Source organism: Passer domesticus, chromosome 1, assembly GCF_036417665.1.
Source record: "Passer domesticus isolate bPasDom1 chromosome 1, bPasDom1.hap1, whole genome shotgun sequence".
Classification (NCBI taxonomy): domain Eukaryota; kingdom Metazoa; phylum Chordata; class Aves; order Passeriformes; family Passeridae; genus Passer; species Passer domesticus.
The window spans coordinates 32,474,717-32,501,112 of NC_087474.1; the positions used below are offsets into that span (position 1 = coordinate 32,474,717).

The window sequence follows — 26,396 nt, forward strand, 5'->3', positions numbered from 1 at the left end:
TTTGGTATAAAAATACTTTATTTTAAAGCTATGAAAGTTATAAATAGATGTAGTTAAACTTTCTACTCACAGAATGTTTGCTATTTTAACATTAGTGATTTGTTTCTCCTAACGAATCTGAATTTTATTCGAAAGGTTTACAAGACATTATTACTGTAATTTTTTAAAAAACCCATCATTACAGGGAGCTGTACTAATTGTGATGTTTTATCAGTATTCATTTAACCTCTAGATTTTTAATGAAGGCAGCAAAAACAACTATTTTCTGATGATACAGAATTTCTTATTTCTTGAAGCGTTTCTGTGGTTGACCACTTCTTCATTAGTTACCTGCAGCATGGCACCTTCCTGCCAAAGAAAAAAAAAGTGTATCTGAAGATGTTTATCACATATGTCTAAACCAAATTACCAATAGGGGAACTTCAGCCATTTTTTAAAAAAAAAAGTATAAGCAGTTCACTGGTGTGTCTAACACAAAAGGAACAGGACTTTTGTTAGCTGAGTCCACGTTCTTCAATGGGTAGCCTTTTAGAGGCAATGAACTTTGAAATTAAGGCATTTTTGGTTGCCTTTTTTTTGATAGGTTTTGTTGATTTTTATCAAAACCAAATCTTGTAGAGTATGCCATCCTTACTCTGAGTAACTCACTCATTACTTGATAAATTTCCATCAATTTGAGGTGCAAACATTCAATGCAGTGAGAGTAAGGCTGACTAAATTTGGCACTAAGGTTTGTTAGCTGCAAGAACTATAAAAAATGGTGGAAACCTCAACATTCTAGCCAAATTCCAATTTACATAAATACATTGTACACTTATGGAATACCACCTGCAGTTTCATTTGAAGGTTTCACTTGCCCTCCTAAAGAACTGCTTATGCAGTTGTTAAAAGAATGGACGACACATTCCTTCACAGAGGCAGATGTATTCTGTGGTGAAATTTTCCTTACACGTAAACACTCTACAGTTACTTGGGAACCTTCAGGATGAAATGTGTTATATAGAATAGATTACAGCAGACAAGACACGTAACAACATAGTTCATTTTCAACAGCACAGAACTACCTTCATTGCATTACCTTGCAACCACCATAATGCATAGACTCCCAAGAAAAAAGAAAATGTTGCAGGATGCAAAAATAAAGTTGTATGATTTAATTAACTTGTGACCTACCATTTTAACTACCAACACCAGGGATGGAACCCTTGCAAAGCTTTACTAATGGACACTTGCAGGTCTCATTTGTTCAACTGTAGCAGTGTACAGTGGCAGCAGTCTATGCTTGTCCAGGGTTCATATCATAGCTAGATTCCAGTAGGAAAAAAATATGTTAAGTAGCTGAAATTAACAATTTTTTTGTAAAAAAAATTTAATACAAGAAAACAGGATTCACAAGTTTCTTTTCAATTTGTAATTGTTAACTCAATTCATTGCTATATGTTAAACTACATAATGATAATCACTATACTGAAAGAATACTGTCATACATTATTAATTTCTTGGGTTTGAAATATTAAGAAAGGAAAAGTAAATAAGATCTTACCTAAAGAAGTTTAACTGAAGCTTAGAACTATTTTGCTCTACACCCTCAGCCTTCGTTGCCATCCTTATAAACAATCTACCGTAGTTAAAGCTTTGCAGAGATACAGCACAGCTTTTTAAGACTGGCTGAACTTTTAGTGACGTTTTCAAGAGTTCTCTTGTACTAGACCTGCGTCCCTGGAAGAGTACCTTGGGGTTTTTTCCTTTCCTTGCCATTGAAGAAGCAGCATCTAAAAAATCTAAAAAGGTGTTTCTCCTTGCAGAGATACCCCTTAAGTTACCTAGATATTTTAAACCTGGTCATTTACAGACAACATACTTTTTCTCACCAGCATTTAATTTTACACGTACAACAATAGCTTTGTATTATTTGTGGGACCTTATACTACCCACTCCTTGCCTTATTTACAGTATTAAAAAAAAAATCTAAAATTACACAATATTTCCTTTAGAATTATTTTATTAAAATCATAAATGTACAACAGCTTCTTAACTCTACACACGCACTTAAATTTTTAAAAGGAAAACGTTATGTCTTATTACACCATGATCCTGGCTAAAAGCTTTTCAAAACTTTGAGAAAAATCTTAAAAAAGGTTTCACATGTCACCTGAAACTTACAAATTTAACATTATCAAAGGAATGCTTCTACACTTACAAAGACCACTAGAAAGAAACAACAATTAAAAAGCTAAGAAACTGTCTCAAAGGCATTTTTACAATCCTTCCTCCACAGTAAGGTAATGTTATTAAATAATCCAAATCCATTCACAAAATGGCTCTCTGCATCTGCTCTGGTGTCTTCTGCCATATCACTGCATATTTATGCATGACTGAGATAAGTGTTTCCTTAACATTGTTATTTCGATAACCTGAAGCTGTTCTGTTACCTCTGGGCTCTCATCCTCTCCTATTTATACAGTGAAGCCTGTTTCAACAGAAGTAAAGAGTAAAAAAATAGGTTATGAAATTATTCATCTAACCATTTTTTAAAGGAAAGATAATATCCTAAAAAGCTTTTAACTCCTGCAGCTACTCTCAAGAATCACTGCAATTTTAACACTTAAAAACATACTTACCCATGGCATGCTTGAAGAAACTCAGTAACGGCTCCTCCCTCCATATCCACCACTTCCTCCACTGCCCCCGGGACCATAGTTTCCTACAGTTGCAGAACAAGAAACAGAATGCTCCCATCAATACATTTTTAAGTCTATGAAAGTTTTTGATTGAAGCAATCAATCAAAGCTTGACTAAATCAAGAGTAACATCTGCTTTACTTCCAGTGACAGCATTTGCAACACAGACTTCTAACACTTCACTGTCTTCCTCTGAAAAACCTCCGAAGACTACCACAGGAAGCAACTACATGCTGAAATCTTACAAGCCTCAACAGTGCCACACGTAATTTGATGCACTGTGCTGTCTTGAGCCTGTGAGGGCTGAATTTGCTTGCAGGCTAAACCTTACAAGAAAGGGCTTCATGTTTCAGTTTCCATTTCACAAGCCTGATACTCCATATTAAGTAACTTTAGAAAACAAAAAGCAGGATGTCTCAGAAAAAAACGACACAAGAGGAGGATAAAAAGAAATCATAGCAAATATGATGGAAATTAAGTAACTAGACTTTCCACAAATAGTGTGAGCTGACAGCAAAGAACATGAAATAGAATCTTTAAACTACAAATTACACAACACTGGAAAAAGTTGTATGTTTTATCTGTTCCAAAATGATAAAAATCAATTTCCCTGAGACAAGCTTCACAGTCTTGAGACACTGAAGCAAACTTGCAGAAGAACAGGATCTGCAGTCCATCTACTGCAGAAGTTACCCAATTCCTACATATCCACCTTGGAATCACAAAGAATAACCTGGGTTGGAAGGCACCTTTCAAAGTCACCGTGTTCCAACCCCTCTGCCATGTGCAGGGTTATCTGTCACTAGATCAGGATGCTCAAAGCCCCTCCATGAACACTGCCAGCAATGGGGCACTCACACCACCTCTGAGCAACCTGTTCCAGCACCTCATCACCCTCACAGTAAATTTTTTTCCTAATATCTCAGTCTACCATTTTTTAGTTCAAAACAGTTATCCCACGTCTTCTCTTCAATTTCCCCCAAGTCCCAGAAGTCCACCCACTCCAGCTACAAGGAAATACACAGGACATATACAATACCTCCACCATATGGTCCCCCCATGTTCCTGCTGCCACCAAAATTTCCACTCTTCATCGGACCGTAATTTGAAGGTTGTTGGTTGTAATTGCCAAAATCATTATAGTTTCCACTTCCATAATTGCCTGTGTTATCAACACAAAAGTGGAGAAATACCTACATGAGCTAAGATGGATGCAACACTCGAAGACACCCCATTATAAAAGTTCTAAACAAAGTACAAAATCACACATGTATTCCAGCGGTGCCTGCACCAAACAACGTTTTTGTTCTATTTCATACTACTTGAAAAACAACAGCTTCCTTGCACAACATTTCCAAACAACCCTCCCCCCAGTCTCAAAATGACTTGCAGTAATTTGTAACTGAAATGCTTGAACACTAAGCTGAAATGTTACCTCCTCCATAGTTGTCATAACCACCTCCATAGCCCCCACCCTGGTTGCCATAACCAGGTCCTCCTCCACCATAGCCTCCTCTTCCTCCTCCATAACCAGGACTGCCACCGAAGTTGCCACCTGTGAGAACACAATCCTTTTAGATGAACTTTTCAATATAAAATGCACTCAAATTACACACAAAGAATGTTGTTCTGCTTAGAAGAACAAAGAGAAATAAAAAGGTAGCTTTGTAAAGGAATTTCTATGGACAGTATTTTTTAAAGCACATACCAGCTCCCACCCTAACTGAACTATGACCAAATCCCAACAGTCAGACTGCCTAAAGACCTCAACTGAAAGGATTAATTAAAAATCTTCATTTTCCAGGAAATTTAGGACCCACTCTTATCCTAAAGAATGCTTGTCCATGAAATAACCATACAATTTGCCATATGGAATTTCAACATAAGCCAACAACCATGTACATTTCTTAAAACAAACAAAATGGCTCAGGTAATTCAGATAAATTTTATACATGTGGATATAAATATGAAGTGTTTCTTAAGGAAAATAAACACTACAACAGCAAACTAACCTCCAGGTCCTCCGCCATATCCATTATATCCATCACCAAATCCACGACCACTTCCATATCCATCTATTGGGAGAAAAAACCCCAAAGGATTTCAATTTACCTGTATGAAACTAGTAGAATTCTCAAACTCTTATGACCTTAAGGACTAAATCTCAGAAATTATTTATTAAGAATATGTACAATTAACTTCACAAAAATAAAGCTCAACATCCAATCACTGCGCTACATTTTTCCTTTTCTTGTGTTTGTAGGGTACTCAGTTTTAAAATGTCAGGCAAATGCTGCATAGAACCAGAGAAATCTCTGACCTTTTTGGCAAATAATTAAGTTTAGATTACTTTTAGCTTTCAATTAAAGGTTAAAAAAAAAAAAACCCAACCACAAAAACACAAATAAAACAAAACAGAAAAACCAAAACACAACTTCATTTGCAAGTTACTTTTCCCAAAAATTCTCTCAACTGCTACAGGTGCATTTAAGTTAAACAGCACCACAGCATACAAAGTTATCCAGAACCAGAAAGACAGCATTAATAAGGTAAAAAATGTAAATGCTACAAACATGCCTGTCTTACCGGCTCCCCCTCTGAAATTGCTGCCAGGTCCTGGACCGAAGTTGCCACCACCTCCACGAGCATCACCAAAACCGAAGTTCCCTATATCAGTTTAACATTTTTAAGTAGTGAGATTGTGGAAAGTGAACACAAAAACCAATCACAAACTATTAACCATTGTACCTACCTCCTCTCCCACTCCTAGAATTTTGAACCTCCTGCATTTCCTGTCTAGAGAGAGCTTTCCTTACTTCTGCATTATGTCCATTGATGGTGTGGTACTTCTGCACTGTAACCATATCAAATAACAGAATATCAGACTTCCAACTCAAACACATTCTGAATCACATAAAAGAACACAAAATACCACAGATTTTTACACAAGGATGGCACTTGTTTGAAATGCATGTTCCCACACTATTCAGCAACCTCTGATATAGGAAATAATACAGGCACGTAACTAATCCCATTATCTGTAAGTTTAGCTTTACACAACCACCCAGGCTGTAAAAATTAATACTATCCATAGAAAGAATGAAATTACTTACATACAATTTTATCCACAGGATCATGGTCATCAAATGTAACAAATCCAAAGCCTCTCTTTTTACCAGACTGTCTGTCAGTAATGATTTCAATAGTGTCGATTTTTCCATACTCCTCAAAGTAGTCACGAAGGTGGTGCTCTTCAGTGTCCTCTTTAATACCACCAACAAATAATTTTTTCACAGTAACATGAGCACCAGGTTTTCCAGATTCCTGTTAAAAGAACTTTCTACATTAGCACGAAAAAAATTCCAATTTCTCAAAGCACTATTTTACCTGTATTTCAGGAAGAGAATTCAGATAAACTACGATTTTTCAAGTACTAAAGGACAGCCCTTTTATGAAGCATGACCTTACAAGTTCATTTAGGGGGGCTTCTGTCAGGAAATTAATACAGGGTTACTTGGAGGTTTTTCCTCCCCCTTTTATGTCAAAGCTTTAAAAGCACTGAAAACCAGCACAGATCAGGTGTTTGAAAGAACTTCAAGTATCTAATAGCTTAAGTTAGAGCATGACTTTTGCAATAGTTTGAACAAAGATGCATCAGATTCTTATGCCCAATTCCGCAAAAGCTGTGAACCCACATTCCACTTGTATCAAGGCCCTTCAACCTCAGCAAATTCACAACTAAGCATTTTAACCCCATTAAACAGTATACACACATGCTGCTGTAATTACCTTTTTTCCAAATGCTAACCAAGCTCCGCATTCTGCAGAGAATGGAAAGAAAACTGGGATAGCTAACAGGGGTACCAGTGATTACAATTTCCATTTCCCCATACCTTTGGGACAGCTCATCAGTCCAGTGCATCATAAACCCTCTCAGAGCTTCTGTGTGATGAACAGCACTTGCCTTATAACCCACCCTTGCTCCTCAAGTACCTCTGTGCCACAGTAACCTGGCTTACATGTTCACCTCCTCCTTCCTGTACACACATCCCTAATTCATACCCTGAAGTGGAAATCAAGTATGTCTGCGGCTAAAACCAGCCAAGTCCACAGATGATTCTGTACATCACCACTGGAAAAGCTTTCCTGCTACATGCTCTGGTTTTATGTACCTTTTAGAAATACCCCAGAAAGATCTAGGCATAGTCAGAAAGACTGACAGGAGTTTATTAATTTGAGGCGTGTAACAGGGCCTATTCCAGAGAAGAGTTACTTTGGAATTTGCATAATTACAGATATTCAACATAACACGATTGCTACAACCATTTCAGACCCTAGATGTGTCCCTTGAAGACATGATTCCACAACCAGAATAACATAATAATTCACTGTGGTAATAGACATTTGTATGAAAGAGACCAAAAGTGTGGGAAACAGTGCCCCAACTATGGGCTTTGAACCCGGTAATTTAAACCTAGGCAATTTCAAACAAGAACGAAGCCTGTCTGACCAAAACAGGCACTTTTCAAAGCACGAGAAGCATCTGCTTTCAAAGCCATACTTACCTCTCTAGCCACAGCTCTCTTAGGTTCAACCACCCTTCCATCAATCGTGTGAGGTCTTGCAGCCATAGCTGCATCAACTTCAGCCATGGAAGAGAATGTTACAAAACCAAACCCCCTTGATCTTTTGCTTGCAGGATCCCTCATTACCTACAATCAATAAAGACATTTAAACTATTTATACCTGTCTCATGTTAAGCTTCTTGCAAAAACAATATTAGGTGTGTAAGCTTAATGTACTCTTTCCTTGGTTTGATTTCAAAACACAATTACAATGAAGTAGCAGACTCTGTTGATTTGAGTGACACTGTTTGGGATCAAAGAAATTCAAACAACTGTTGTCCTCCAAGACTCAGTTAACTCAGAAATGCTGCAAGATCAGTGACATGCATCTATATTTGTGTTGGTTTTTGCAACCAAAAGCTTTTAAGCTTCATGAAGACCATAGACTCCAAATCCGTGTTAAGATTTACTACTCCCAAGAATATTCAGCAGAGAACTTCTACAGAGCCCTCATCCCTGTTGGTATTTAAAAGACACACAAACTCAGGGCTTACAGACGTGGTTTAGTGATAAATTTGTCAGTGCTTGGTTAAACAGATGATGACCTGAATGGTTTCTCCCAACCTCAACAACTCTATGAAAACATCATAGAGAAAAACACCCTTTTTTAACAAAGGTTACCAACCACCCAGATGTAATAGTTCTCTCTGTAATGCAGAGAGCACTTTCTAATGCACTTCAGACAATAATACAAAAGCTGAACTGTTGAAATCAGTGGTTAATTTTTTTCATTATCTAGGAGAATTTTAGAGAAAACAGATTGTGAATTTTCTCTAACTATCAAGTTTGCAAGAAAAAAAAATTATGCATTGCAGCAATTTATGCATTGCTACAATGGACTGAACTGTGTATAAACCACCAACTGTACCATTAAAAGCTAATATTCCATCATCTCTAAGCTATGCAGAAAACAAACATTTAAAATCCTACAGATGCCACTGCTATGTACTGGTATGCCAAACTTACCACACAGTCTGTAAGCTTTCCCCATTGCTCATAGTAACTCCTCAAGCTTTCTTCTGTGGTTTCAAAGCTTAAGCCGCCAATGAACAGTTTGCGGAACTGCTCCTTTTCCCTCTGCCATGGGAAAAAAATCACATTAATAGAATTTGAAACACCTCTTCTGCATTAGCAAATCAGACACTAACCAAGATTTTCAGAAGTGTCAAAGACTTTCAGTAAGACTTGTTTTCAAAATGAGATCTGGTTCTTCTAAAGGTTCTACCCCTATTATATAAATTAAGCAATTTATACAATTCTACAGCTCCACTTTTAAAATACAAATTTTTTTTAGTCCTCATTCCTGTGTCTCCCTCTAGATATCAAGAACAAGGGACCACATTTGACGACTTTCAGAATATTCCTCTGTAAGACCCATATGAGATGCTTTTTAAAGAAAATGAGAACTTTGGAATTTGTTCTTATTACAGAAAATATTAATTAATTTATACTGTCTGATTCTATGCTGGGTAACATTCACTTCTAAAAATCATTCTGGCTTAAATTGTTTTACATTAATACTACTGTACTATTCATCCAAGGCATTACAGGTAAAAATCAACGAAATATATCTAAATATGTTCTGGAACAGGTTAGCAGTTCATATTTTCTCCATAACTAATAACACAAATGAAACTCAAGCATCTGTAAAATTAATCTGGGATCCCACACCACTGGAATTATCAACAAACCTATACACACTCAACAGGAGCACCATTAAAATAATTCCTAAAAAACAGAAATGTGAGTAATACATATTCATATCCACTAATATCACGCTTTCAGTAAGTCTTTTTTTTTTTCCTGCAGAGAAACAATCAATCACTGCACTTGTCAGGCAGAGATCGTTTATGCAATGACAAGAGCATCACAAAAACAAACCCAACAAAAACCAGGACCAGTAATAAGGTATTGCATTTAATTTTTTGTATTTACTGGTAAACTAAAGTAGAAATGAGAACCTTCCAACTCCTATCAGGTCAAAGCACTTTTATAGTAACTTTTTATACAGAACAGGCCTTTTAATTGCCAGTTTCTACATACAAAAGTATCACCAGCTCATACGTGCAAAAACTTCATGCCAAACACTTAAAAAAATGCATTAACAAGTAGTCCCTTCCACACATTTATTCTTTTGGAATATTGTTTTGAAGACAACTGTTCTGCTAGAGACATGAGAACTGAGACTAAATCACTTCAGCTTTATACTGTTAACTAACTTTAAAAATCAAGAAAATCACCTTGAGTGTTTGGTTGTGTGCTTTCTTTAGTGTGGTGGTTATTTTTTATACAATTCAAATATTGCACCAGGAGGTGTAACTGACAAACAAAACATGCTTAACTGTGCAATGGGAATTAAGATAAATTTAAAAAGAAAACTAGAAAAACACTGAGACTAAGAAAACAGGCAAAATACTTCAGTGCACATATGCTTTTGGAAGTATTAAGCCAGTTTTAATGCAGACCAACATATTTTCTGAGGTTGTCCAAGGCAGGCCCAGATCAAGATGCACATAACAGAACACAATTACTGCAGGCAGTGACAACCCAGGGTTTTTTTCAAACTACGCCTCTGTATTACCAGCCTGACACACTGCAGTCTGACACGGAAGTCAACTTTCTCCCCTCCTTCTTCCAAACACATCCTCTATTTAAGACTGATCAGTTCAAATTTCCCTTGAAAAATACTTGGAATCTGCTGTTGAATCTAGTTCATTTCCTTTTAGGAACACAAGGAAAGCCAGTACTGTCTCAGACACAGGCAAAATAAGACAAGTGTTCAAAAGTAGCAGACACATGCTTTAACTAATTTCTTTTCACCTCATTGCATAAAAGGAACAAATGTAAGAACACTGCACACCAGACCAGTATTAAAAAAATCATATATTCACCATATGTCATACTATTGTTTGGTGAATTAAATTTGAGTAGGAGGGTGAAGAAAAAATTTCAAGCCATACTGCAAAAGTAAAAATCCTCCCTTTAGTTCTGCTGCTTGAGAATTAGGGACCACTTGCGTACAGTTTAATAGATCTACAAGAGAAACTTTTTCCTATATAATCAATTACCATGCTTTTAATAAAGGACATTATTATAAAAATATAAAAATTAAAAAGTTCAGTAGGCAGATAGGATATTTTCAATGTTATATTTACCCGTGAAAACAGCTATAAACCTGTAAATGGAACTCAAGGAAAGAATGGAATCTATCAGCTGTAACAATTATGAAAATATACTACATATAACTAACACACATTGAACAGAATAGTAATGCATTTTACAGATGTATTTAGGGTCATTATCTACCTAGAACACTTAGGCACCACAAGTCAGAAAACAACAGTAACGAAATTCATTACCAGTTCTTTAATGAAAACAACTGTGAAAACAGCACACACACGCTGCCTCACTAATGTAGAGTAAGTATTTGTCTTAAATGAGCAGGTTTCAAGAAGACCTGGCTGGTGTAACACTAACCTCCCACCAAAGTCCAGAGAGTTCTGCCTATCTAAAGTTTGTGCTGAAAGTTTAAAATGTACAACAGTAACTACCACCATGTCAGTATCTCCTAGAATCCTGAGGAAAATACTCTTTTGGTAAAGACACCTCATCCCTAGGAAAGGCCGCAATATAAAAAGCTGGAGGTAACACCTCTTTCACGGCTTCCACAGTACATCCCGTGGCAGGAACCAGAGGAAATTTTTACCTCTGTAGGATCTTCACCCGTGTGTTATTTTAAGCTTTCCTTCACAGGCTTAGAGCAAATTGAAAGCACTGGAAAACGCATAGCCTTTACTGAAAAATTAACCACCAGAGCAAAGAAAGATGTTTAATACAGCAGTAACGTGCGCACACACAACCCACGCTACTGCGGAATGAAGAATTCGGGTAGAAGAAACGTTCAAGGGAGACCAGTGAGGGGGATCCCTGAACTCCAGGGCTCTGCAATCCCTCAGCGGCCGCGCCGGCTCCGCCATGTGGCGTCAGCGGGAACACCGCAGCCCCGAGCCGGGCGGGGAAAATGGCGCCCGGGAGCAGCCGCCGCCTGCAGGGAGAACGCTGCGAACTGCTTCTAGCGTGCACCCACACACACGGTACTAACACCTCTCCGGCGCTCCTTCTCGCCCCCGTGCACACCAGACGACTACAGCTGGCGCCCGCCTCGCCCGCTCTGCCGGACGGATCCCCACTGCCCCTCGCAGCCGCGAGTCTCGGCCAGGCCGCCATTTTACCCCTCCCCCTCGCACCGCCATTACCCGCAGCGCCGCCTCGGCCGCTCCGCGCCTCGCGGGGCCAAGACGGCCCCAGCCCGCGGAGCTCCGACTCCCCCTCCTCCTGCGACACCTCAGCAGCAACGCAGCTAATAGCCATGGCCACGGGCTCAAAAACGCGCTGAACGCCACGCGCCGCTGCCGCAGCTTCCGCCGCCTCGCCCGGCTGCGCGCCAGCCCCGGCCGCCGCTTCCAGAACCTTCCTCTGCGCAAAGACATCCAGCACCCGCCCCGCGATGCGACCCGGCAGCAGCACCCGGACTTGCGCGGACAACTCAAGCGTGCTTGTAATTCTCAGCCCCGAAAAAATTCACTCTGTCTGCACAAGCAAACGCATCTCCCTCCTTAAAAGCAAGCTCTAAATCTTCCCATTCCACGTACCATGTTCTTCATGGTTTATGTATTCCTGCTCGAGAGTACCCTACAACCGGTCGGTAATGGCTGCCTGAGCTGTTACGTAATTTGAAATTCAGCTTCGCGTAGTGTTAGCGCCCTCCTACTCCAGCTCGGGCTCGCTTCCGACGTTTAATTAATTAAAAAAAAAAAAAAAAAGAAAAAAAAAAGAAAAAAAGCGCCAGGATCTGGAGCTTAAATATCTCCAAATGGGCTGCAGTTCTGAATAACGCCCCTACGTGTTTTTGTCGTGTAATGAAAAGTCATCGACTCCGTTAGTAATGGCCGTCTCCGAAATGAGCCGAAGGAGCTGTCGTTGTCGAGCTTATCTGCTTCGACAGCCGCCGGAAAAAGCCGAACCAGGAATGGAAGCCCATTCGACTCGCTTCGGTAATTTCCGGAATCTGCCGCAGCACGCGAAAATGGCGCTCGCCGCCAGCTCGGCAATTTCCGGACAGAAAGACGCAGCAAGTCATCGACTAGTTCAGCCAGCTCGGCAGTTTCCGACAACCGACGGGCTCGCGAGACGTGCCCGAGCGCAGCCGAAGCGGCCTCGAAAGCTGCTGGCATCGTATAAGTTGTTTTGGGGTTTTTTTTCCCCGGAAATTGACAAAAGGCCCCCGAAGGCTCAAACCTCGGCGTTAATATTAATCGGGGACGGGCGCGCATCGCCCCCCGAAACCTCGCCCTGGCCCCCCTTCCCCCTCCGCCCAGGCAGGAGGAAGTGAGAGCTACACAGATTTTGGCACAAGTGCGACATATCGCGGGGCCCCGGCGAAGGGAGGCGGACTTCGCGGTAGCCCGCTCCGCTCAACCCCGCACTGTCGGCATCGGGCGTGCCGCCCGCTCCACCGCTCTGTTCTCCTCCCTCCTTCATCCCCTCCCTTTTTCCCTCTCCGGCGGCCGTACACGCACGGCGACAAAGGGTGAGTGCTGCCGCCCCGCGCGCCAAAGAAATGGCGCTGGAGCAGCTCCTTTCTTCCCGCCCCCTCTGCTCCCCCTCCCTTTCAGCTTCGCCGCGGATCCAGCCGCGGATCTGCCGCCCGCAGCGAAGCCTCCCCAGCGGGCTCCTCCAAGCCCTTTTCCCACTTATGAATGAGTTCTCGGGCCCCAGAGCCCCGCTGCTTTCCGAGCCCGCTTCCCTCCCCCCGCCCCCTGCTCACGCCCAGGCCTCCCCGCCGCAACGCGGGAAATGGCCGCGCTTCAAGGAGGGGTCCCTCCAAATGAGCTTCAAGCCCACCAGCGCTCCTGGGCCGCCCTCCCCACGCCCGGGGCCCGCCCGGCCGCACCGATCGAGGGCCTCGCTCCGCGGCGAGGCAGCATCGGCCCGGCGGGCAGCATCGGCCCGGCGCGCGTTCGCAGCGGCGGCCATGATGGCGGCCGTGGCTCCCGGGCTCCGCCAACCCCGTCCGCTCCCCGAGGCTTACCCAGTCGCTTTCCCTGTCGCCGCGAGGCATCTTCCTTCTTTTGGACGCCTGGCGCGGTCCTGCGCTCGCCCCGCGTTGGAGAGACGTCTTGGCCCCCCTCCTGTGCCGGCGGCGACGACGGTCGGAGGTTGTAGCGGCTCGCGCGTAGGCGGCGGCGGCGTCGTGCGCTCTGCCCCGTCACAGCCGCCGGCGCGCAGTGCTCGCCCAGCCCAGCCCAGCCCCGCCAGCCACCGCCGCGCCGCTCCCCGCCCTCCGCCTCCCGCCCTCCCTCTCTCTCGCTCTCCCTCCCTCCCTGCCCCCACCCCCCGCCTCAGCCCCCCGCGGATGTCGCTGTTGCTGCTGCCGCCGCCGCTCAGTGCGCGCAGGGCGGGAGCCAGGAGGAGACAGGAGACCCAAGCGGCTGGGCACCATTGAAGTCTGTATCCTTCTCTCTCTCTCTCTCCCTCTTTTCTCTCGCTGCAGCCGCCTCCTTTCACCCCACTCACCCTCGAGTCCCCTTCCCTGACTCCCCTTTCCTCTGCGGCTCGCTGCGGGCCGCCGCGGGGAGATGCGGAGCGCAACCCGCCCGCCTCCCCCCACCGCCGCTTCTTCCCCACCCCCGCTTCCTTGGCGGTGGGGGGTGGCGGGCGGAGCGGAGCTGCAGGGGAACCGGGGCTTCGGCACCCGCTCGGGGAGGGAGGGAGGGAGGGAGGCCGGCCCCCGGACCCGCGGGCGCTGTCGCCCCGGGGAAGGAGAGCAGCGCCGGGGGCGGGGGCAGCGGTACCCGCGCGGCAGACAAAGCCGGCCCGCCGGCGGTCCCTGCGTGTGCCAGGCCCGGGGGAAACGTGAAGGGGCGGGGGGAGGCCGGCGTGGAGGGGCCCTGTCAGCGGCGGCGGAAGCGGCCCGGGGCCTGCGTGCCCGTTACCTCGCCCGGGCCGGCCCCGCCGGCCTCATGTGCGCCCGCCGCAGGCCCGAGGCGCAGCCGCCCCCGGCAGGCCGCCGCAGGGCTGCCTCTGTTTTGTCGTGGGGGGGTTGTACGGGGTTTGGGGGATTTTTTTTTTTTTTTTACCCCTTTCTTTTACCTCTCCGGGGAGCACAAGGCAGGACCTTCGGCACTGGCGCCCTGGCCCTTCTCCCACCTCTCCTACCCTACCGCCCATGGGACTGCCAAAATCCGCCTCCCGTGTCAGGGGAGCATTGGGCGGGATTGCTGAGTCCGGGAGCCTTTCTGGCCTTAAAGGACTTCTCTGCTTTACCCAGGCATATGGGGAATTCTAGCATTTCTATAGCTCGCTGCGGGGCGGTGACAATACATGCCTATGGAGCTGGTCGGTATGAGAAATGACATGGAAAAGGGGATGGATTGTGTTCAACGTAATTTGCATAGGTTAAATATGTTGTGTGTACATCTTAGCTGAGTTAATATTGTTCTAGGACCTTAACTCTTGCCAACTTGAGACTCAGAAGGCAACGTTATAGTTGCATTAAGATAAATATTTGCTGTTTATAAGAATTTGCTACCATGTAAGAATAATGGGTGATTCATTGCACCACAGATATATATCTGTTCCCCTTCAGATATTTGCAGTTAATATAACTTAGGTATATCTTCAATTGCTAGAATCTGAACTCTTGTTCTATTTTGTTCAAGGAAATAAGCATCCCTGATGGTCCTCCCCCTTTTCCCTAGAAACATGTCTCTGCTTTTGAAGGCCTTGGGCCTTCAATATACCACCTTGTCAGTATCATTTGCCCTGGCTAGCCTAATGGTGCATTACTGGGTTATGCCAGACAAAGTAGTAACCTACTTTTTGTTCTGGATTTAATCCGTGTAAGAAATGTTGTATGCAGTGAATACATGGGGGTTGGAACAAGGACCATGCTTGTCTTGGGATGCCTTTCTTTGAGTAATGCAAACTTCCTTTTAATTGTCATGCATTTTTCTAGTAAAAGCTCTGCAAGTCTGCAATAAAAATGGCCTCCAATAAAACTACATTGGTAAGTTCATGCACACCTAAAGTATATAAGGATTTAATCAACATATTTTCTTCAAACTTATAACTTGGCATCTCCATTTAAAAGATACATCCACATCTCCCCTCCCCAGCATTGTTCTGACCAAAATTTCAGATCCAGAAAGTAAGGCTACTAGAAAGGACATTGTCTTTGGTTTTAATAAATCTGCCATTTCTAAAGAGAAACTTGTTGGGAAAAGAGTGTGAAAGGACTCTGCACTATTTCATCTATTCTACAATAGAAAACACTGCGGATTTTTTTTAGCGTCCTTTCAGCATATCATGTAATTCATCATACATGTAAAAAATAAAGTCCAAATCATGTACTCATTTAATTTCTCCTAGTGTATTTGGAGAAAACTATTTGCCTGACAAAAGGCAGTCTTTACAGATGAAAAGTAACATTATTAATAAATTATGTGGCATAATTAAGATGCCTTTTGAAATGCTTTTTAACAAATAACAGTTTCTTTGAATTTCATAGGAGCAGAGATTATCAGATGTCAACCCCTCCTGGACCATTTTAATGATGCATTCATGGATCTCAAGTCCTCTAAAGCTTTGCTTGACATTAAAATATGGACTCCTAAGGGCAGTTGGTTGCTGGTTACAGTTCAACTAATAATGATACATAGTTTCATGAAGGACAGACCTGTAGAAGTATAATGTGAGATGTGTCTGAGGTTGAGATGGGGAAGTAAGCAAAAAATTATATGCGCACAATTCAGAACTTCAATAGCAGAACAGCTGGTTTATAATACACTCAAAAAGCCCATTCTTAAATTTGCAGAAATTATTATTCAGCTCAAAATATATTCAAAACTTGTATTAAGTCCTGGTTTAGAAGTGCAATGGAGTGCTTCCTCTGTGTTGTACTGATTTAAAATATTTCACCAAGGTGAATGTCTAAACTTTCTGTTAATTGATTGTTCACTTGTCCCTAATTTGAAGAAGAGGAGTTAGCCAACCTGGGGAGGGGTACTTTGGAGAGAGGAAATAAAATCTTAGGAGTGCAGTATTTTTAATCTTTTGATGTTGTTGAGAATTTTGCTGCACAGGTCAGGAAAATCAGTTATGGTTCCCATGGGAACCATAACTAATTCTGCTTCGTTATATATTTGCATGCAAAAGCTAAATGTGTTAAGGGATAGAGTAGCTCTAGAGCTGTGATTCCCATTTTCTTCTATCTCATATGTTAAAACTCTACACCACAGTGTCACATCAGTGTTTTAAGCTTGCCCCTCAAAGAAAGAGAGATTATCCGTAGATCTGCATCTGTCATATGTGGTGTCATATGACTTCTGAATGCAGAAAGAGAAACAAGCTGTGCATTAGCCTTCAATGGTCAGATGTCCAATTTACAGCTTACAACGTGCAACCCTAGAGAAGAGAGCTTCAGGGGTCAAGTGGACATTTAGTATGCTTTAAGTTCAGTCAGGTGTCACAATTCACTTGTGGGCTGAGATTTGCATGGGCTTGTATAATCCCAGAATGTACAGGTTTTTAATATGTTTAGTATTTCTGCAGGCTCTGCAATCAAGTGTTATTTTAATAGGCTCAAGAGTTTGAAGAGCAGTGCTGATGCACAAGACCTAATAAATCTCTAATATTTAAAACAGAAGCAGCATACTCTTTATTTTGCTATTTCTTACTGCACTTCAAGAAAAAAATACAGACCCCCATGACATTCATTTTCCTCTGTGGAAGATACTTAAGATACTTAAATTTTAGAAAGTAAAAAACCAAATTGTTGCTTTGATACAGAAATCCAAAACATTGATCTTTAAGTGACAAGAATTAGTGAAGCCGAAAAGAGTACCAGAAAACAGTCTTCCACTGAATCAAAGAATTTTAGTCCAACGGAGAATACAGATGGAGATGTTCCCCACTTGTAGCCTGCTTGCCTCATCACCAGTAATTATAATGTTATTACTATGGTATAGTGAGTCTGTCTTTCTGTGTTGTCGTTTTCCCCTCTGCTACTTTTATTATTTGGTTTTTTTCCTCATATTTACCCCTTTATATTTCACACTTCCATTTTTTGAAAGAAGCTGCCCTCATAGAAGCCTTGGACATCTTCATGTTGTATTTCCCTTCAATATCAGTCTTGCATTCTTTTTCCTGTGGAGGCAAAAAAAAAAGCCAATATGCTTAAGTTAACACTTTTCAGACATGAATGCTGTGGTCAAAATACACCTGGGATATGCAGGCATCTAAAATCTAATTGGAAATACATGCTCTGTTCTCTTCTATGCTCTCAAATCAAAACGATGGCCATGTGAGATATATAGAGAAACTTTCTGTTTAAATGAGAAACTAGAAACTTTCTCCTCTTTGTTGTTTGAACCTTCAATTTATGGGTTGCTAACCATAAAGAGTAAAGTATTTTGGGGAGGGAGGGAAAAATTAATTATGAAAAATAAGGGGTACAAAGACAGGGCTTTGGCAAGAGAATCATCTTCCAGTCTTCACTAAAAGAATACAGTTTTTGTTCTAACATGCATTTTTTTTTACCTTTCACCACATCAAGACAAAATTCTACCAAGTGTAAAAGCTTGAAAATTTTAAAATTGCAGTGTTGTCAAACTAACCCACATTAGAGAGGACTAGAGAATGGCTATCAGGCAAATAGAGGTGCTTTGTGATATTTGCTTGTCTGTGTTCTGTTGTAGAGGAAGTGCATTAGTGAGGAATTAGTTCTGTCCACTTTGATTTAGGGTACTGCATAACTCTTAGGAGTTTAATACTTAGTTTATGGCTGCCACTTGACAATTTCTTTATGAGGTGCAGTCCAAAATGGCAAGCAAACTGCTTTTGGTCTGCTAGTCCTCCTGAACTGTGATACAGCATGATAGGCTTGTTCCAACTTTTTTAAGATTACAAACAAGGAAATTCTGAAATGTGTCCTTCTACTGTTATTTAATTGTGCCTTATTAAACTGGGAATGCCTTGAGGATGATGTGGATGTAATATTTATTTTAAGACCTTAAAGAATATTACCTGAACTATCAAATGTAAACTTTAAAACACTTAAAAAGTTTTGTAAGTTAGCAAAATTCCATTTATGTGTTAAGTGCTGTACTTAAGTGTAGCAGTCTTAAATTTATGCACCTTTGTGACATCTCTTTGTAAGTGACATGGGTGCATAGCTAAGAATTAGAAGGGACTGCAGTAATGGAATGCTCCTAGCATGTGTCCTGTTCAATAGTTGCGGGTTATTATTGAGCATTTTACTTATTGTAGCATTTCATCATAAACTTTGCTGCCATCAGTTTCTCCTTAGTTTTTTTTGGGAAAGGTAGAAGCCACTTTTTTTCAATACCATCCCTTTTCTATTTTATGCATTTTCACAGTTTCCTTATTACTTCTCTTTACTTCTGCCTTGCCCTCTGCCTTTTCACAGGCATAGAGTTAACTTTTAGAAGCTTCCTGATGTTTTGAGCATGTAGCACTGAGAATTAAATTTTTAAGGGGAGTATAGTCACTGAGTATGTGGACAAAAAAAATTTCACCTTTTTAAAAACTGGTGTTGGGTATCTCATTAAGCAACTGAAAAAAACCCAAATAATTACCATGTCTTGCTCAGGTTACCTGACCACATGCACTAACATGAAAGGAGTCTGAGCTTCTGGCTTTAATGTTAATAAGCCAGTGAAGTAACTGTGTAAAGCAAAGGGAAAAAAAAGAATAATGTCATTCTGAATTTCTTTTGTAGCACAAAATGGGAAAGAAACAGAATGGCAAAGGTAAAAAAGTTGAAGAGGCAGAGCCTGAAGAATTTGTTGTGGAGAAAGTCCTGGACAGACGTGTTGTAAATGGAAAGGTGGAATACTACTTGAAGTGGAAAGGATTTACAGAGTAAGGCACTCCTTTTTTTCTTTTTATGATAGAATGATAAACACCATTGATTTGAACTGTGCCAAGAGATTGGATGATGGGCATGCACTTCAAAGAACCTTGAGGGAAGGACATCCTTAAATGCATAGTCAAGTGGGACAGTCGAGTATGAAAATAAAATAGAAGATAATGTAGTTTGTTGTTTATGCTATATAAAATATTTGAGGACTTTTACCAAGTTCTTAGTGATTGTTTTTTTACCACTCTGATAGAGCTTGTGTGCATAGCTATCAAGGTAAGATAGACTGACAGCTATCGTATATGTAGCAGAATGAATGGTACTTCTGAGTAACAAATCATGCAGGAATGCAAACTGCAGGCAGCTCTGAAGCAGATAGTTTGCTTATTATTAATTTTCCTGAGCTGTTCTCAAATTAACTGAATTTGCCTGTGGAATGGTTGCCTTCATTAGGCATGCTTGAAAGGAATTTTTGAGTGTCTTTCCCAGGACTTACATATATACGTGAAAACTATGCAGTAGATTTGAGAAGGTGATTATTTAAGAAGGAATACAGTTGTGCCTGCTTCCAGTGACACTCTGTGGCAGCTTGCTTTATCAGCTGGAAGAAGAATTTGTGCATAAATGGTTATGTATGCTGCGATATTATTGTTGCATACCTCCTAAAGTGAGTGCATTGCAACATTGTGCACTCTGGCAACCTGAAATGTGCATAGTGATGTGTGCATAAATGCAAAGCACAATGTCTTTATATTTGAGGGTCTGATTTGAACTTGTAATAATATGTTATTGTAATGGAAAATAATTTGTAGGTATCTGCTGGTGCGGTAGTGCTGTGCCAGTATTTGCACGTGAGATGCATAGTGGTTGTGGGGAACATTCTTCTTAAAATTCTAGTTAGCAAAATGCATACTTCATTGAAACATATGCAGTGCCCAGCTCTGCCCACCTTTGTTCCCTCCTGCAGTCAGTCAACTGAAGGAAGCAGATAGTTCTAGGTATATGTGTTCAGTGCTCAGAGACAACTTGAGAGTGTTTCTCATGTCTGAAAGCTTATGTATGTATGTATTTATACTTAGGCTGTTTGTAATGACTGCTTTGTACACTCTGTTGTCTGTAAGTCTTAGTACTCATATTGTTTGTTTTCATGGACAGTCTTTAGAGGAACTAGGGAAGTGAGTCAGTTTAAATAGACAGTTAAGTTTTGGTAGGGTGCAGATTACTTGTTTCACCTCTCATACCCCACTGAGAACACAGGTGTTAATAGAGCTGCTTTTTGTGTTAGCTTCAGGTTAAGAATGTTGTTTTTCAATACTAGTGGAGCATTCTTTCAGTCATCAAATGCAGTACATGAAGGCTACTAAAGGTGGCAAGATAAACATCCATAGAGTTTAACAGACCTACCTTATATAGTGAGACAAAAATTAAGTTGCTTGTTTTAAGGGGAGCCATGAGGCTACTTTTACATTTTTCTTCTTTACCTAGTTTTACAAAAATGTGTGTATGTTTCAGTGCTGACAACACATGGGAGCCTGAAGAGAACTTAGATTGTCCAGAGCTAATTGAAGCTTTTCTGAACTCTCAGAAAGCTGGTAAAGAAAAAACAGATGGTGCCAAAAGAAAATCTTTGTCAGATAGCGAATCTGATGATAGTAAATCAAAGAAAAAGCGTGATTCTGTAAGTATATGTTCACATGTTAAGTTTTTGTTTCCTCTGTTTCTCCCCTGCCTCTCCATCCCCCAAAAATCATGTTGTGACTTTGAGAATGAGACTGAACACCGACTTAAAACTGTAAAAATTTCATAGCATCTGGATCTGTGGTTTGAAAAGGGTACACATTCATTATGGTTAATGAGACTGTCCAAATGGTTAGTAAAGGATGATTGACTGACATGATGATTAAAAGTTCTTACATTGTCCCATAACACTTACTGAATAATTTAAAGTAAGACTGGTTAAGAGTTATTAATTAATGGTATTAAGTGATAGGTTTCTATTAGAGCAAAAGGTCCATGAAGGAACAAAGATGAAGTTCTGGCTTGCTGCCATATTTAGTATATGATTCTGAATGAGGGTGAGTGGCAAGATGGCAAAATGTGAAAGCCAATCAGTTACTTAGACTAGGAGCAGGCATAATGGTGGAGAAGGAGCAGAAGGGGTGAGTGTAAAAAGCTTACCTTTCCTGAGAGGTCTGGATTTCTCCTTCAGTTTAAATGAGTAGGCAACTTGACACATTTAGTGCTGATAAGTACAGAATAATGCACACGTAGTAATGTGTTCAACAGTTCACATTTTCTTCCGAAAACTTTTGGACTAGCGGTTTGAAACCTGACACTGCCAATCATTTTCATGTACTAAAGATGGCAGGCACTTGGACACATGGTTACTGTAAAAAAAGTTGGAAGGCATCAGAAAGAATAGTTAATTAATAATATAAAGAATATTTTGGTTTTTGTATAGAGTCAGTTGTTCGTCTTCATCTGGTACAATAGTGGCCACTGTCTCTAAAAGGATCTTGTGAACCTATGAAGGAGCTAATACAGGAAATAGTTGTGATATTTTTTGTCACCAGTGTGATGTCTGTGAGCCAAGAAGAGTTGAGGTGTTCCCCAAGGGTGCAGTTTCATTGTTGGTTTAGCCAACCCAAGTCTGTTGTTTTGCTGAAAAGGATGCGTTTTTTCCACTTCCAGGCATGCATTTTTACTTTGCTGCTTTCAGTATTTTTACTGACCATGCTTGTTTGTTTATCTACTGAAATTATTTTAGACCATTTGTTTCATCTGTTATATTTTCAGAAATAAATGGTGGAAACAGGGATATAAAATCTTCCATTATTATCCGACCTCTAAATTACTTGGCCTAAAGATTGGTCATGAAAAAATACTGTGTAATTATAGATTTGATGGGGTTTTAAGGCTATATTTTTTCATTCTGATACACAAACACACACATGCATGTATGTACAAAAATCTGTGTATCTAGTACCAAAATAGAATTTTGTCTTAAACTAGATAACCATCTTCTAACTTACTAGGTTGATAAACCAAGAGGGTTTGCAAGGGGTCTTGATCCTGAGCGGATAATTGGGGCTACGGATAGCAGCGGAGAGCTTATGTTCCTCATGAAATGGTAAGTCTTATATTCACAGTTCTTGTCCATAAAGGGAGGGCAGGTAGCTGCACTTAGCCTAAAGAGACAACTTCATCTCAGGAGTAAGACACAGAAGCTCGTGGTCTCCTTATTAACCTTTTGTTCTTCAAAAAACAAGCTTTCTATATTCAGTTAAGATTTAATCCCTCTTCTTTCAAAACCCAAAATATCTTTCATTTCTGTTGGTTCACTTTTACTTTGAAAGGTAATTTCTGATAAAATAGGGAGAAATTGGGATTTGTATAGAAAAAACTGAATCTTGGTAATGCTCTTGCAGAGGGAGTGGCAGGCAGAAATCCAGCTTGACATGTTTCAATAAGCAGAACTGCTGGATAGCCAGCTGTTTAACCAAGCATAGTGCCAGCTGTTCTGCATGCATCAGTGTGGAATTGGAAGCAACTAGGGGAGAAAGCAGAGGTGGAGACGAATAAACAATATGTAGAGGCTTGACATTAGGAGCTAGTAAGAAGCAAGAGTCACATGGGGAGTTTGTGTTGTTGGGAGGGTAGGTGGGGAGACCAGCTTCATTAGCTACAGTGTTGGGAGGAGGATTTCTTGCTTTGTGAACAAATGGGGTAAAATTAATGCTTCTTCCCAGTGTTGAGAAATCAAGAGATTGAATTGACATTTGCTGAGAGTCAGATTTCTTAAGGTAATGGGATAAGAAGGATGGCTTTCCACAGCCTTTGAGAAGGGCAGATTTTCAGAATGGAGTCAAACTGAGTGATCTCCTGAGACACAATTTGTCTTGTGATTTACCTGAAGATTAGTGCTGTGGGAGATTTTTTCCCTTCTGCATTCTCAAATTCTCTACAAGTTTTATGTGAAACTTAGAAAAGTTGCAAAATAAAGATCATGAGTGTTTGAATTTCTGTAGTGATAATTGGCAATATCAAACACAGAGGACTTTTTTTTGTTTAGTTCAGTTGCTGTTGATTAGTTTTTCATAAGTGGTCTTAGGTAACAAACATAAATATGAGTTTGTATGTACAAAGCTGATTTTTAAAGGCAGCATACACTTCAAAACAAAGTGAAGTCATGTCAGACTGGCAAACTTGGTTTGTTAGCCCAAGACAGCATCAAGAATAACAGTATGAAATATAGGAAGTTACTTGCAGAAACAGTAAATGTAATTTACATGTAAGTACCAACTCTTAAGACTGGTTGGTCCTATTGATTTTAAGTCTTACTTTGAAGCTTTGATTAATCTTTAAAAGACAAAAGTAACTGAGTTTTATTTATTTCATTACATACTCCAGTATGTGACCTTGTAACTGATTCCCTTTGAATAGCATTTTCCTTTGAAACAGAAAAAACATGGGAAGGGAAGAAAAATGGAGCTATGAAACCTCATCATTACCATTAGCATGGAAAGTCTTGGTAGCTTTAGTGAAAGGTATACTGGAAACTGATTTCTAGCTGACATTCTTTTCAGAACTTGGGACTTAAGAGCTGCTAAATGTTTTGAAGTACTGATTATTAATTGAATTACTGATTATTAATACAAATCCTCCTCTCTTCTACATCAGGAAAGACTCTGATGAGGCAGATCTGGTGCTGGCCAAAGAAGCTAATGTGAAGTGTCCTCAGATCGTAATCGCTTTTTATGAAGAACGGCTAACTTGGCATTCATGCCCAGAAGATGAAGCACAATAATTGTTTGCATTGCTTTTTTTATATATAAGAATATTAAAACCCAAAATTTGATTTATTAGCAATGTGAGAAGCATACATTCTAACAAGTTTCAAATTTGATATTTTTTTGAAGTAGTATGTTTTGCATCAACAGCAAGTAAATAAAAGCTTTCTGCAACTTGTTTCATTTACCACAAGAGAGCATTTGATACTACTACTTCCTCCATATTAGGTAAAAGCTTTTATAAAACATTGATAAACTTCCTTAGTTATTACAGAATCATAATGAATGTCTAAACAAACTCACAGATGTTTTGTAGTCTTCTATACTATTGATGTGCATGTATCTTCTTTACCCAAACCTAGCCCTTTAAACCTGTAAGGTCATTCTTTTTAGTATTTGGGATCACTTGGTCTTAAGAAGACCAGGTGAAAACTAACTTTGTAGTAATTTGAATGTTATCAGACTGTATATTGTTTACTTTATTGTAAATACTGGTGAGCAGTGGTCAATAAAATAGTTTTATATTCTTCCTTTATACTGATAGGCTGTGACTCTTTTGAAGCGGGGTATTTCTCAACTTTTGATATGTTAAACTCAGTTTGTAATATATTTAACTGTAAGTTGTTCTCTCGGGGGGTAGGTTGATTATTAATATTACCCCACTGCTACTCTTATCAGAATATTGCATAAGTACCAGGCTTTGATTATTAGTTGGAGGTGTTTTTGAATACTGTCTGAGACACGGGTTTTTCTCAGTCAGGATGGGCCTGTAACATTAGTGTGCTTTGGGTACTCCTGTAAGTCACAGATTGCAACCACACAACTTAGGTACAGCAGTTAGTGACAAGGCCAAGTAGCCTTTGCAGGCATTCTAGGAAATATTTGACATATATTGACAGTATTAGCCCTTGCTTTAATTTCAGTTCTTAATAAGAGGCTATAGTATACTCTAGGGCTGGTTCAGATGGAATTATTCTTCAGGCCATCACCTCAAGTATACTTACATAGCTCAACTTTTAAAGTGGAATATTTAAATGAAGATACTTAAGTCATATACTTGGAGCAAAAGACTTTCTTTCTATTTCAGACTGAATTTTGAAATTAGTCCTATAATCAGCTGCTTGGATAATACCTTCAGAAGGGCAGAAGTAAAAGGTGGGGAACTCAGGAAGAGTAAAGTTGCCATTCATCTTTTCACTTGCTTTTATTTAAAGACCATCTTGGTGTTTTGACTACCATAATATAGTTTGCCTTAAGCTGTGCTTATATGTCAATGGCCAAGATTATTTCAGAATTATCCTTAATTTAGAGTTTTGACTAAAAAATATAATCCTGTAGTACACTGTCAGTGTCAATAGGCTCATAGAATGGTTTTGGGTTGGAAGGGACTGTGAAGATCATCTAGTTCCAACCTGCCTGCCATAGGGAGGGACACTTTTCACTAGACCAGGTTGCTCAGAGCTCCATCCAACCTGGCCTTGAACACTTCTAGGGATGGGTTGTCAACAACTTTTCTGGGCAACCTGTTCCAGTGCCTCACCACCCTCAGAGTAAAAAAGTTCTTCCCATAATATCTAACCTAACCCCACTCCTGGTTTGGAGCCATTTCCCCTTGTCCTGTCACTACATGCCTTTGTAATTCCTCTCCAGCCTTGTTGTAAGCCTCCTTTAGGTCCTGGAAGGTTCTCTTAAATCTCATTGGAGCCTTCTCCAGGCTCAATCCCAACTTCCTCAGCCTGTCTTCACAGGAGAGGTGCTAGAGGTGCTAGAGCCCTCTGGTCATCTTTGTGGCCCTTCTCAAAGGTGAGACAGTTGGGATTGCCTGAGTGTTTTTTCAGAAGATTAAAAGAAGTAGATATTCCTGGAAACCCTCATATAGTGTGCATAGCCTGAAGAGTGAAGGAAGGAATCCAGTCTGTGCTTGATGTTCTTTTGATACTGTTTCACAAATCATTACTATAATTATTTGTCCTTTCAATAGTTTCAAAAGGCATTTATATTGCAAAACAAAGCCTGCCACCGTAGAACACCTTCTTATAGTTAAACAGCAATGGCTAAACTTGCTATGTGAACTTTTTCCTAAAGATTTTTTATTACTGGTTTTGGGCAGAATTCAGTCTGTTTGTGGCTCTAGGAAGAATCTGATATTCCTGTTAACATGGGGCTCCCTTGCACCAGATAATGATAATTTGAACACTTAACTAACCTCTCTTACCAATTCCTTAGACAAATCACCCTGATTTTATCAAGTTTAAGACTTCTACAGAGTTCATGGCTTAATTTTTGGGAGCCTATAATAGGAATATTTATACACCTAGTATATAGCATTCTGAAATCCTTGGTTTTTTATCCAGTAGCT

The 26,396-nt window shown here is 40.6% G+C and overlaps 2 protein-coding genes and 1 long non-coding RNA gene across 12 annotated transcripts in view; 1 reads left to right on the top strand and 2 right to left on the bottom strand.

Moving 5' to 3' along the window:
* Positions 1 to 13,646, bottom strand: HNRNPA2B1 (heterogeneous nuclear ribonucleoprotein A2/B1). Of its 7 annotated transcripts, none has more exons than XR_010358483.1 (12): positions 13,398 to 13,646; positions 8,273 to 8,383; positions 7,247 to 7,393; positions 5,795 to 6,005; positions 5,434 to 5,535; positions 5,268 to 5,348; positions 4,694 to 4,756; positions 4,117 to 4,236; positions 3,721 to 3,843; positions 2,622 to 2,704; positions 1,174 to 1,304; positions 1 to 348 (listed from the first exon to the last, which is right to left on the bottom strand). XR_010358483.1 is itself a non-coding variant. In XM_064412742.1 (11 exons), the coding sequence occupies exons 1-10, from the start codon at positions 13,425 to 13,427 to the stop codon at positions 2,643 to 2,645; spliced, it is 1,050 nt and encodes a 349-aa protein (XP_064268812.1). In that variant the 5' UTR covers positions 13,428 to 13,646; the 3' UTR covers positions 1 to 348; positions 2,622 to 2,642. The 7 variants fall into 7 exon arrangements, 5 of the variants coding, with proteins under 5 accessions (XP_064268812.1, XP_064268790.1, XP_064268798.1 ...); XR_010358476.1 differs by having other exon boundaries at positions 5,259 to 5,348; XM_064412742.1 differs by lacking the exon at positions 1,174 to 1,304.
* CBX3 (chromobox 3) lies at positions 12,252 to 24,572 on the top strand. Of its 4 annotated transcripts, XM_064412764.1 has the most exons (7): positions 13,768 to 13,812; positions 15,324 to 15,374; positions 17,156 to 17,305; positions 19,107 to 19,249; positions 20,760 to 20,925; positions 22,283 to 22,377; positions 23,928 to 24,572. In XM_064412764.1, exons 3-7 carry the CDS (start codon positions 17,264 to 17,266, stop codon positions 24,052 to 24,054), a joined length of 573 nt encoding a protein of 190 aa, XP_064268834.1. In that variant the 5' UTR covers positions 13,768 to 13,812; positions 15,324 to 15,374; positions 17,156 to 17,263; the 3' UTR covers positions 24,055 to 24,572. The 4 variants fall into 4 exon arrangements, 3 of the variants coding, with proteins under 3 accessions (XP_064268846.1, XP_064268836.1, XP_064268834.1); XM_064412776.1 differs by lacking the exon at positions 17,156 to 17,305 and having other exon boundaries at positions 13,680 to 13,812; XM_064412766.1 differs by lacking the exon at positions 15,324 to 15,374 and having other exon boundaries at positions 13,690 to 13,812.
* Positions 18,660 to 26,396, bottom strand: part of LOC135296430 (uncharacterized) — a 26,861-nt gene continuing 19,124 nt past the window's right edge. Inside the window, exon 3 of the long non-coding RNA XR_010358543.1 lies at positions 18,660 to 21,634. This is a non-coding gene — a long non-coding RNA (uncharacterized LOC135296430). The remainder of the gene's footprint in view (positions 21,635 to 26,396) is intronic.

Excerpts from the sequence above, each read along its gene's own strand:
- HNRNPA2B1 (XM_064412720.1), bottom strand. The coding sequence starts at position 13,427 with ATGCCTCGCGGCGACAGGGAAAGCGACTGG. Across the intron at positions 6,006-7,246 it reads AGAGAGCTGTGGCTAGAGAG|GAATCTGGAAAACCTGGTGC; the intron begins GTAAGTATGGCT and ends TTCTTTTAACAG. Across the intron at positions 2,705-3,720 it reads GGGGGGACCATATGGTGGAG|GAAACTATGGTCCCGGGGGC; the intron begins GTATTGTATATG and ends CTGCAACTGTAG.
- CBX3 (XM_064412766.1), top strand. The coding sequence starts at position 17,264 with ATGGAGATGTTCCCCACTTGTAGCCTGCTTGCCTCATCACCA. Across the intron at positions 20,926-22,282 it reads CAAAGAAAAAGCGTGATTCT|GTTGATAAACCAAGAGGGTT; the intron begins GTAAGTATATGT and ends CTAACTTACTAG. Across the intron at positions 22,378-23,927 it reads CTTATGTTCCTCATGAAATG|GAAAGACTCTGATGAGGCAG; the intron begins GTAAGTCTTATA and ends CTTCTACATCAG.